Source organism: Bos indicus, chromosome 15 (genome assembly GCF_029378745.1).
Source record: "Bos indicus isolate NIAB-ARS_2022 breed Sahiwal x Tharparkar chromosome 15, NIAB-ARS_B.indTharparkar_mat_pri_1.0, whole genome shotgun sequence".
Taxonomy (NCBI): Eukaryota; Metazoa; Chordata; class Mammalia; order Artiodactyla; family Bovidae; genus Bos; species Bos indicus.
The window spans coordinates 50873884-50886735 of NC_091774.1; the positions used below are offsets into that span (position 1 = coordinate 50873884).

Consider the following 12852-nt stretch of genomic DNA (forward strand, 5'->3'; position numbering starts at 1 on the left):
AAAGGTACAAAATTGGTAACAAATACATAAAAGCAAAAATTAAAAATCTAGAGTAGAGTTTGGAATTTCAAAAATACGATGTTAAAGAAAAGAAGAAGGAAAAGAAAGAGAGAAAAAACGAACAAAGAAAAACAAACAAGGTCGCAAAAATTATAAAGAAAATATAGGTACAAAATTGATAACTAATACCAAAAAGCAAAAATTAAAAATCTAGAGTAGAGTTTGGAATTTCAAAAATACAATGTTAAAAAAAAGGAAGAAGAAGCATAAAGAGAGAAAACAAACAAACAAAGATAAACAAACAATGTCACAAAAATCATAAAGAAAATACAGGTACAAAATTGATATCAAATACCAAAAAGCATAAATTAAAATTCTAGAGTAGAGTTTGGAATTTAAGATATACAATGTTATATAAAAGAAGAAGAGAAAGAAACAGAAAAAAAAAAAGTCACAGAAATTATAAAAAAAAAAAAACTATAGGTACAAAATTGATAACATATACCAAAAAGCTAAAATTGAAAAACCAGAGTAGAGTTTGAAATTTCAAAAATACAATGTTAAAGAAAAGAAGAAAAAAAAAAAAAAGGTCAAATGATTATAATATATATATATATATATAAAGTTTGCTGAAGAAGAAAAAAAATAGGGTCTTTTTTTTTTTTTTTTTTTTGCAAAGTAATAGGTTATAAAAGTGAAAATTAAAGGAAGAATAGAGGACTTAAAAAAAAATTTTTTTTTAATTAAAAAAAAAAAGAAAGAAAGAATGATCGTAAAAATAGTAAAAATATATCTAGGACTCTTTCTGGTTTTGTTGTGAGTATTGTGGGTTCCGTTCATTTTTGGCTAGTTCCTTGGTCCAACTTACATTTCTCAAGATCTATAGGCCCCTTCCTATGTAGTCCGTAGTAACCACAGTGTTTTCATCTATTGCCTGTAGCTTCCAGGGCGTTTCCCTCTGTTATAGCTTCTTCTGTTTGCTGGTCTCTTCAGTGTCTGGTTTCTGCCCTGACACAAAGGGGACAGTGGAGGAAACTTTTTTTTTTTTTTTTTTTTAGGCTCACTTTTTCAGTCGCACTGTGGGGAGGGAGGGAGGGATGCTGCAAACAAATAACACTGGCGTTCGCTCGCAGTGCCTCAGCCACACTGGGTCTGCCCCTGCTCACGGCGTGTGTAGCCTCCCTGCCCACACTGCTCGGGCTCTAGGTTGTTCCGCCGGGATCAATCTGAGGCCGGCCCTGGGCTGCATGTACCTCCCAGGTCCAAGCCGCTCAGGTTCAGGCACTCGGGTAGTCCTCAGAGGCGCAGACTCAGTTGGGCCTGCGTTTTGAGCTCTTCCCAGGTCCGAACAGCTCAGGTGATGAGGTGTTTGGCGAGCGCCAATGCTGCGACTTATCGCCTCCCCACCACTCGGTTATCTGGGTGTAAAACCGGCGCACCTTCTCAGGCAGATGTTAACCGTCCAGACCCCCAAGAAGTTTTAGTTAGCAAAGAAGCCTGCTTACAGTTTTATAGATAATGTCTCTCTGGGGCTGCGATTGCCCCCTTCCGGCTCTGGCTGCCTGTCACCGGAGGGGGAAGGTCTGCAGCCGGCTATCCCTGTTCAGTCCTTTGTTCCGTGCGCGGGCCTGGCGGTATCTTAGGTTGGGACTGGCTTTTCGCATGGTAGACATCCCACAGTCTGGTTTGCTAGCCCAAATTATTTCACTCAGATAGCGCTCAGGGTATTCAGGCCAGATTCTTACTCTAAGTGATGCAGCCCACGCCGCACCTCCCTGCCCAGCCCCCGCTTGCTAATGGCGTGTGCAGGCGTCTGCGCTGCTTCTCCGCTGGGGGAGTTACCGTAGGGCTCGCAATCTGCGAGTTTTAATTGTTTATTTATTTTTTCTCCCTGTTATGTTGCCCTCTGTGCTTCCAAAGCTAGGCACAGATTCGGCAGTGAGAAGATTTCCTGGTGTTTGGAAATGTCTCTCTTTTTAAGACTCCCTTCCTGGGACAGAACTCCGTCCCTCCCTCTTTTGTCTCTTTTTTTGTCTTTTATATTTTTTCCTACATCCTTTTGAAGAGTTGGGTTGCTTTTCTGGGTGCCTGATGTCCTCTGCCGGCATTCAGAAGTTGTTTTGTGGAATTTACTCGACGTTTAAATGCTCTTTTGATGAATTTGTGGGGGAGAAAGTGTTCTCCCCGTCCTACTCCTCCGCCATCTTGGCTCCTCCCCTCCTCCTTCACATTTAATACATGCTATTGTGTGTGAGGAGAAGGCAATGGCACCCCACTCCAGTACTCTTGCCTGGAGAATCCCATGGATGGAGGAGCCTGGTGGGCTGCAGTCCATGGGGTCGCTAAGAGTCAGACACGACTGAGCGACTTCACTTTCACTTCTCACTTTCATGCACTGGAGAAGGAAATGGCAACCCACTCCAGTGTTCTTGCCTGGAGAATCCCAGGGACAGGGGAGCCTGGTGGGCTGCTGTCTATGGGGTCGCACAGAGTCGGACATGACTGAAGCGACTTAGCAGCAGCAGCAGCATTGTGTGTGAACTCATGTTACCTAATAGCAGAACTGCCATTTTCCCCATGTTTTTATCTTGTCTTATTCTTCTGTCCAGATTGAAAAGGTCCCATCTTGCTGGAGATCTCATCAGTAAACTAAGGATGTTCTTTTCCTGGTCCTTTGCCAACATCTCCTTCTTCCAGCCACATGCTTTCCTGATGATTGGCATCCCAGGCCTGGAGGCCATTCATGGCTGGATCTCCATCCTATTCTCCTCCATGTACACCGCGGCCCTCACAGGAAACTGCCTGATCCTCTTGGCTCTGAGGAGGACTCCCAGCCTGCACCAGCCCATGTACTACTTCCTGTCCATGCTGGCCCTCACCGACGTGGGCCTCACCTTGGCCACAATGCCCACCACGCTGGCTGTGCTCTGGTTTGACCATCGGCTCATTGGCTTCGACACCTGTCTGGTCCAGATGTTCTTCCTCCACTTCTTCTCTGTGGTGGAGTCCTCGGTGCTCCTGGCCATGTCATTTGACCGCTTTGTGGCCATCTCCAACCCCCTGCGCTATGCCTCTGTCCTCACAAACAATGTCATCATCAGGATTGGGCTGGCCATTGTGGCCCGAGCCACTGTGTCCCTCTTCCCATTGCCCTTCTTACTAAAGAGACTGAACTTTTGCCCTGGCAAGATCCTCCTGTCCCACTCATTCTGTTTCCATGCAGATGTCATGAAACGAGCCTGTGCTGACATTACTGTCAATATCATTTATGGGCTGTATGTGGTTCTGTCCACAGTGGGTTTTGACTCCTTGCTTATTGTGTTGTCCTATACCCTTATTCTTCATACAGTGATGAGTCTGGCCTCTCCCAAGGAGCGTATCCGGGCCCTCAACACTTGTGTTTCTCATATTTTAGCCGTTCTGATTTTCTTCATCCCAGTCATAGGTGTGTCCATGATCCACCGTTTTGGGAGACACCTTACCCCCATAGTACACGCCCTTGTTGCCTACGTGTACCTGGTGGTGCCCCCTGTGCTCAACCCTGTCATCTACAGTGTCAAGTCCAAGCCCATCAGGGAGGCCATGCTCAGGGTGCTGAGGGAGAAGACGAAAGGCTGATGAAGTCAAGAAATAACCTCAGAATCTGAGGGAACACAGTCAAACAGTTATAACCTATGTCCAGAAAGCCCATATTCTGAGCTCTGACCCAGAGACATTATCAAGAGAATGACAAGCAAATGCATGTCCTCAGAATCAGCCCTGATTCTTTACTTCACTCCTTAATCTCAGCTTTTTTATTCAGAGTTACGTGTGCAAGAGTCTGTGGTTGTTATGAGAGAACATTAAATGAACCATACATAGTCTCTTCCCTCCATTGAGGAATAGAAGTTTCTAAATACACAATTATAGTAAGTGTAATAAGACTGTGAGAGGTCCAAACAAAGAGCTATAGGAACCTAAAAGAGGGCTTCCTGCTTTGACAGGAAAAAATGAGAAAGGAGTCGGGGAAGGAATCAGGGAAGAAGGAGGCTGAAAAGTGAGTAAGAGCTTCTCAGGCAGAAAAGGTAGGCAAGTAGTGCTCAGTTGCTCAATTGTGTCTCAGTCTTTGTGACCCCATGGACTGTAGCCCACCAGGTTCCTCTGTCCATGGGATTTCCCAGGCAAGAATACTGGAGTGGGTTGCAATGTCCTCCTCCAGGGGATCTTCCTGACCCAGGAATCGAACTCACATCTCCTGTGACTCTGGCACAGGCAGATTCTTTACCCTCTGAGCCATTGGAGAAGCCCCAGGCAAGCAGAGAAGAATGGAAAACAATGGAAAAACAAATGTGGAGTTCTCTGGTTGCTTGTGGGAAATGAGTGGTCAGATGTGCCTCAGCATAATGTGTGTGTGTTGGAGGCAAGGAAAGTTGTAGTTACAGCTCGTCACAGCTGTGGATCCAACGGACATCCCTTGCTCCAAAGGGATAGCTCCTGGCTCAGAAATGACCTTCGTCTAGCCTGAGATCATAATACTGGAGCCTCTAGTTTAGTTACACATCACTCTCTCTGCCTCACCTCTTAAAATTCCGTGTGCCTGGGACAGAAATACCTTCATTCTAAAGTCACCCCAAAGAAGCCACTCAGGTGTGCATTTTCTTCACTGGCAGCTGCATTGGCAGAAAAACAGAGTCAGTAAATTTAAGCAGGATTTAGAGGCCAATGTTTGAAAACATAAATGTTCTCTTAAGATGCTACTGCACTGACTGTGTGGATCACAATAAACTGTGGAAAATTCTGAAAGAGATGGGAATACCAGACCACCTGATCTGCCTCTTGAGAAATTTGTATGCAGGTCAGGAAACAACAGTTAGAACTGGACATGGAAAAACAGACTAGTTCCAAATAGGAAAAGGAGTACGTCAAGGCTGTATATTGTCACCCTGTTTATTTAACTTATATGCAGAGTACATCATGAGAAACACTGGACTGGAAGAAACACAAACTGGAATCAAGATTGCCCGGAGAAATATCAATAACCTCAGATATGCAGATGACACCACCCTTATGGCAGAAAGTGAAGAGAAACTCAAAAGCCTCTTGATGAAAGTGAAAGTGAAGAGTGAAAAAGTTGGCTTAAAGCTCAACATTCACAAAACTAAGATCATGGCATCCGGTCCCATCACTTCATAGGAAATAGATGGGGAAACAGTGGAAACAGTGGCTGACTTTATTTTGGGGGGCTCAAAAATCACTACAGATGGTGACTGCAGCCATGAAATTAAAAGACGCTTATTCCTTGGAAGGAAAGTTATGACCAACCTAGACAGCATATTCAAAAGTAGAGACATTACTTTGCCAACAAAGGTTCGTCTAGTCAAGGCTATGGTTTTTCCTGTGGTCATGTATGGATGTGAGAGTTGGACTGTGAAGAAGGCTGAGCACCAAAGAATTGATGCTTTTGAACTGTGGTGTTGGAGAAGACTCTTGAGAGTCCCTTGGACTGCAAGGAGATCCAACCAGTCCATTCTGAAGGAGATCAGCCCTGGGTGTTCTTTAGAAGGAATGATGTTAAAGCTGAAACTCCAGTACTTTGGCCACTTCATGCGAAGAGGTGACTCATTGGAAAAGACTCTGATGCTGGGAGGGATTGGGGGCAGGAGGAGAAGGGGACGACAGAGGATGAGATGGCTGGATGGCATCACTGACCTGATGGACATGAGTCTGAGTGAACTCCGTGAGTTGGTGATGGACAGAGAGGCCTGGCGTGCTGCGATTCATGCGGTCACAAAGAGTCGGACACGACTGAGCGACTGATCTGATCTGATCAATTTGGGGGCTATATATTCATAAGTCATACTGCTAGATGATAAAGTATATCCATATTTAATTTTTTAAGGAACCCCCGTACTATTTTTCATACTGGCTCCAGGAGAGTACACTATCACCAACAATGTGCAAGGTTTCAGTTGCTGCACATACTCACCAAGGCTTGTTGTCTTTTTTTTTAATGATAATTGTGAATGTTCATTTTGGTTTTGATTTGTTTCTTTCTAATAATTAGCCAGGTTGAGAACCTTTTCATATCCTTATTTGTATATCTCTGGAGATGTATTTGTTCAATTTCTTTGCCCATTTTTTTCATCAGGCTGTGTCTTTTCTTTTTTTTTTTTTTTTTTTTTAGAATGGCAGGAGTCCCTTATGTATATTTTATATCAGTCCTTTATCAGGTATGTGGTTTGCAAATATTTTCTTATTTCCATAAGTTTTCTTTTCACTCTGTTGATTGTTTCTCCTTTTCCATGCATTAACTTTTTAGTTTGATGTATCCCCATGTGTCTAATTTTGCTTGTGTTGCTTGGGATTTTAGTTTCATGTTCATAAAGTCATTGCCAAGTTCAATTACATGAAGCTTTTCCCTAAGTTTTCTTCTAGGTGTTTTATACTTCCAGGTATTAGGTTCAAATAGTTAATCTATTTTCAGTTAATTTTTGCATGTGATGTGAGATCAGGTCCAATTTTACTCTTTCGCATGCAGGCATCCAGTTTGCCCAATGCCACTTGTCAAAGAGACTGGTCCTTTCCCTATGGTCTATTTTTGGGATCCACATTAAAAATTGGTTGACTCTATATGAGTGAGTTTGGATCTCCATTTTTTTATACCAGTACCATACTCTTTTGAATTGTAATACAATTTAGACTACAATACATAATCTTTAGATTTGTAATATATTTTGAAATCAGAAAGTATGTGATGCGTCCAGCTCTGTTCTTCTAGTTTAAGATTGCTTTGACCTTTGTGGGTCTTTTATGATTCTGTATGAAGTTTAAGATTTTTCCATCTGTAAAAAATATCATTGAGATTTTTATATAAATTTCATTGCCTTTACAGATCACTGTGGGTAATAGGCACACTTTGACAATAATGAGTCTTCCAATCCATGAATACACAATGTAATTTTATTTATTTGTGGCCTTTTTAATGCTTTCTTCAGTTATTAACAGTTTTCCATGTACCAGTATTTCACCTCCTTGGTTAAGTTTATTCCTAAGCATTTTATTTTCTTTGATACTACTGTAAAAGGGATTATTTTCAAAATTTCCATTTTGGATAGTTCATTTTTAGTGTTACAAAAACAAAAAGGATTTTTCTGTATTCTTTGTATCCTGCACTTTACTGAATTTGTTCTAATAGCTTTTTATGGAATTTGAGGGTTCCAAAGACATAAGATCATATTGTCAGCAAACAGAGAAAATTTTACTTCTTTTCCAATTTGAATCACTTTGTTTCTTTTTCTTATCTCACTGCTTTGGCCTGGACTTTTAGTACTATGTTGAATAGAATTGGAAAAAGTAAGTATGCTTCCCTTGTTCCTGATCCTTGTTTCTGAGAAAAAATCTTTCAATTTTTCACTCTTAAGTATAAGGTTAGTTATGGGCTTGTCATACATGTTCTTTATTATGCTCATATACATTCCTTACAAATCTAGAAATACCATATTCATTTCAGCATTATTCACAATAGCCAAGATATTGAAACAACCCAAATATTCATCAACAGATGAATGGATAAAAAAAATGTGGTATACACATAAAGTAGAATATTACTTACCCTTTAAAAAGAAGAGAATACTGCCATCTGCAACAAGGAAATATTTGGAGGTGATGGATATGCCTGTCACCTTAATTGTGATGAATGATTTTATGGATGAAAAGATAAGTCCAAATGAATCAAATTGTATACATTAAAGGAATTCAGTTTTTTGTACATCAGTTATACCTCAATAAAGCAATTATGCACACACATACACACACACAGATGCTTCTGCATGTTGGCTCTGGGGCCTCTTCATGCTTTCAGCATTGTTTTCACTCTATTAGAAGTAAAGGAAGCCCCTGGAGGTGGAACAAGATGGCAAGGACAATATCCTGGGTAGGAAGGCATGCTGCATCTCTAAAACACAGGTCCACAGACATGGATGAGCTCCCATGTCTACCCCTAGTCATCTCTCTGTGTCTGAGGCCATTTATTCCTCATCTGTCTTCCCAGGTTACTTGACCCATAGTTGCTATGGAACATGATGGGGCTTTCACAAAATCACAGGAAAAACAGAAACAGAAGTGAGTCTGCTTAACCTGCAAGAACAACCCTAGGAACCAAGGAGAGAGGGCAGAGAAAGAGACACAACTCACCCGAGTGTCCGTAAGGCTCACTTGGAGGGACCAGGAAGTGTTCTGTGTGATTCCAGATAATAGATGTGATATCATTGGAAGGCACAGTGAAAAAAAGGTTGAAGTGCCAGTAGAATTTCCTACAAATGTAGTGGAATGGATGAACCCAGAAAGGATGATGATCCCAACACTCTCCTCCACAGAGGTGTGTCTGCTTCTCTCCACTCTCTCTTTGGTCCCTAGGGTTGTTCTTGCAGGTTAAGCAGATCCACTTTTGTGTCAGTTTTTCCTGTGATTTTGTGAAAGCCCCATCATGTTCCATAGTTTCAAAGTTGCTCAGATCCACAACTTTCCAACCAAACACATGTTTTGCATATTGTCCATTTCCCAGGGAGGACTAAGCAGAGACTATCCTCTGCGGTCTGTGGCCAGGATGTCCCTGGGGAGCAGCAACTCACTAAGGCACCCAGGCAGTGGTATAAAGTAGCATTTAAGTTGCAGAGTTTTTCTGGGCTCTTCAGAATGACGGGCAATAGAGAAGGCTGCAATGACAGGCAGGGTGAGTAACTTAGGTTAGAACCCTTTTTACACTATTAAGAAGGGTGGGGACCTGGTTAGTGAGTCTGAAATTCTCTATCTGTCAGCTGCTGTCATGTGGAGGAATAAGTGGGATGGAGGATGAGTAGATGCCAGAAGCAGGAAGAAAAGGATTCCAGGCCTTCATGAATGTTAGGTCTGCATCACCAAATAAGACAGAGGAAGTGAAAAGGCTGCTTTCCTGATGCACAGATATTGTCTAATTCAGATAATTATGCAGAAACTCAGACTCTGTGTCCAAGCAGATTAATACCTTTTTATTTCTCTAAGAAAAGCATCAATATAAGGCTATCTTTAAAATCCCACTCCAGAGAGCAGCCTGTGGGTGACCTGAATGTTTGCTTGGTTTCTACACTCTCACTATGAGACTGTTCTTTCCATCTTTCTGAGTAAGAAGAGCCTTTTAGAAAAGAACTTGGCTTAAATATTGCAAAATGACTACAACATAGTATTAGATAGCACCTCCATCATATCACACAATTATAAGATTTCTTTCCTTCTCTCTTTTGTAAAAAAAAAGAAAACAACTTGGCTTTGAGGTCATGTAAAGAGTGTATGTTGGATTCAGTCTTTTTCTTCTCAGCTGTTTGACTTTCCAAGACATACAGAGTCACAAGATAACACAATCCTAGAGTGCTAAAGTGGAAAGGATGGAATTCCTCAGGGAAAAGTTATAGTTTAAAATATTTTTGACCCTTTAGTGTGCTGGAGATGATAATAGAAGACCAAACCTGATCTGATTCCAGGTTAAAGTTATTTATTACAAAATTCTGAATGACATGGGAAACAAGAAACATATCAATCCAACTTGGCTACTAAAATAGGCATTTTAGTAAAAGAACAGAGAGAAAAAAAGCCTTTCCTTTCTTTCAACACAAAGAATCTTCCCCAGTGTTCAGTTCGGTTCATTTCAGTCACTTAGTTGTGTTGACTCTTTGTGACCCCATGGACTGCAGCACACCAGGCTCCCCTGTCTGTCACCAACTCCCGGAGTTTACTCAAACTCATGTCCATTGATGCCATCCAACCAACTCATCCTCTGTTGCCCCCTTCTCCTCCTGCCTTCAATCTTTCCCAGCATCAGAATAAGTGAAGCGAAGTAAAGTTCCTCAGTCATGTCCTACTTTTTGCAACCTTGTGGACTGTAGCCTACCAGGCTCCTCCGTCCATGGGATTCTCAGGGTCTTTTCAAATGAGTCAGTTCTTTGCATCAGGTGGCCAAAGTATTGGAGTTTCAGCTTCAGCATCAATCCTTCCAATGAATAGTTGGGACTGATTTCCTTTAGGATGGACTGGTTGGATCTCCTTGCTGTCCAAGGGACTCTCAAGAGTCTTCTCCAGCACCACAGTTCAAAAGTATCAATATTAGACTCCTCATAACAATGTAATATATATTAACAAAAGAAAGGTAGAAAAGGTCATTATCTGGATATAAAGGAGAAATTGGCTTGGTTGTATAAGATTTGCTCAAAATATGCCTTAGGTGGTATACTATAATTTTAACCCCTTAAGCTCTGAACTTCTTATAATGTTCAGCTTAAATTGCCATTTGGATCCTGCTACTACAGCCAAGAGTAATAGATCACATAAATGCCTACAGTTGCATGGTACCTACATATCAACTATGGAAAAAGTCAAGTTCAAAGATAGGGATATGAGAATAATTCAATAACAGATCAATTAATGCAGAATGAAAGAAAGAGAACTGTGACATTAATCCCATATAAAATTAATCCTGATTCCTTCAAATTAAATAAAGAGCTGACACATTCTATTTTGATTTATGCTACCAATGACAGAGTATTTCCTGGGTGGATCCTAAGTAAATCCAAATAAAATTGGATAATAATAAATATTAGCTGAAGAAACCACTGATCTTTATACAAAGTATATAGTTTAAGTTGTGAACCACCATGTTAAGGGTTGAGATAAGGGGAACTAGAAAATGAAATTAAGGTATTTTCATTCAATCATTCATTTTCTTGTTTATTAACTGATTATCCCTGAAAAAAAGAGGATAGAAATTTATGAAATCATCAAATTCAGAACAGTAAGATGGAATGAGAGTGAAGAAATATGTCTGGGATTAGTGAAAAGAAAAGCAGGAGCAAGGAGATAATTAGCACAACAAAAGGCAAATGGCTTTGTAAGAAGGACACACAAGGTAACAGTGAGAATTAAGATTTTTGGAGAAACAGGAAGGGGCTTCATTTGGAGAAACTTCAGTCTTATTAACATGGAACATCAGAAGAGAACAATCTCTTCTTGATAATTTGATCCTGCCAGCCCCACACTTAACAAACTTCCAGGATCTAGTACAGCCTACGGCCAATACAGGAGGTTTAAGACTGTTGAAAGCATATAAGCCAAATAGACCTGAATTTAAATTTGGTCTCTTTCCTGGCACAGGCTAGAAAAACTCTCTAAGCCTCTTCCTTCCAGTTTAATGTATTCATTTTCCTTTTTTTTTTTCTTTTTTAGCGTGTACCACTTTTAAAGTCTTTATTAAATTTGTTGCAATATTGTTTCTGTTTTATGTATTGCTTCTTTGGCCACAAAGCATGTGGCATTTTCGCTCCCAAGCAGGGAGCATTCACCCTCTGTGGATGGTAAAGTCTTAAGGACTGGATCACCAACGAAGTCCCTATCAGATCAGATCAGATCAGTCGCTCAGTCATGTCCGACTCTTTGCGACCCCATGAATCACAGCACGCCAGGCCTCCCTGTCCATCACCAACTCCCGGAGTTCACTCAGACTCATGTCCATCAAGTCAGTGATGCCATCCTGCCATCTCATCCTCTGTTGTCCCCTTCTCCTCCTGCCCCCAATCCCTCCCAGCATCAGAGTCTTTTCCAACGAGTCAACTCTTCGCATGAGGTGGCCAAAGTACTGGAGTTTCAGCTTTAGCATCATTCCTTCTAAAGAAATCTCAGGGCTGATCTCCTTCAGAATGGACCAGTTGGATCTCCTTGCAGTCCATGGGACTCTCAAGAGTCTTCGAAGTCCCTATAACTTTTATTATTTGTTAAAAAGATACAGTAACACTTACTTTATATCTTTTTTTTTTTTTTTTTTTTTTTTTGAGACAGAGAGATATTCACAAACAAGAATGTTGGGGGTCTAACATTTAGAACACAAGAGCTTCAATAAGTATTAAATTAGGAAGTTAATTTGCTCAGCATTGTTTTGTTGTTGTTGAGTCACTCAGTCATATTTAACTCTCTTGCAACCCCATGGATTGTAGACCACCAGGCTCTTCTGCCTGTGGGATATTCCAGGGAAGAATACTGGAGTAGGTTGCCATTTCCTTCTCCAGGAGATCTTCCCAACCCAGGGATCAAACCCGTGTCTCTTGCACATGTCCCCTGCATTACAGGTGGATTCTTTACTGGTAAGCCACCAGCTCAAGATCAGATGCTAAAATTTTGTGACACTACTAGTACAGATTCCACTGAACCCTTAAAGAACCTAAATTTATGTCCCTGATTTATGTCTTCAGTTGGCTTCTGTGGAAATTCTAACTTGGAGAAGAGAACCGTAGGTCTTGTCCTCCTGCAGCTGTGGCCCTCCCAGCTTGGCCTGAGGTCAATGATCAGAGATTACAGGGAGGACATTCAAGGACAAATCAAGTCGTCCAGATGAGTGTGCTAAGAGGCTAAACAAAAGGTTTAGCTGGTATTCTAAAAACTGCGGCAAATGTTCAATGAATGGAGTGTGCGAATGATTTCTGTTTAGCAACTTGTAACCTGGATTACAAAGGTACCCAATGACCCAGACAGATGTTGTCTGGGCAAGGCAGAGCTGGACCCCAAATTCCTAAATGTTCTCAGGGACCTGGTGAGAATCAAGTGTCTCTTCATTTACCAAAGTTTCTTGGTACTTAATATAATTTTCAGCCTAGGTATTTATCATTACTGGATCTTGAATAGAAGACAGTGTCCTAGGATTTGTACCCAGACACTTCAAACACAAGAAAATCTCAAGTTCTAATAGTTCAGGAAAACGCTGCAGTTTTCTCTTCCTTTGTTGGACTTCAGAATTTCTCTTTTCACTTTAGATAAAATATTTCACTTCTCTATCAGCAAAGTAATTATGAGAGAACA

At 41.1% G+C, this 12852-nt stretch overlaps 1 protein-coding gene across 1 annotated transcript; it reads left to right on the forward strand.

The window, feature by feature from the left end:
* Positions 1-719: 719 nt before the first annotated feature.
* LOC109574750 (olfactory receptor 51I2-like) lies at positions 720-5521 on the forward strand. Its single transcript, XM_019982726.2, has one exon. It carries the CDS (start codon positions 2545-2547, stop codon positions 3616-3618), a length of 1074 nt encoding a protein of 357 aa, XP_019838285.2. The 5' UTR covers positions 720-2544; the 3' UTR covers positions 3619-5521.
* The last annotated feature ends 7331 nt before the right edge of the window (positions 5522-12852 follow it).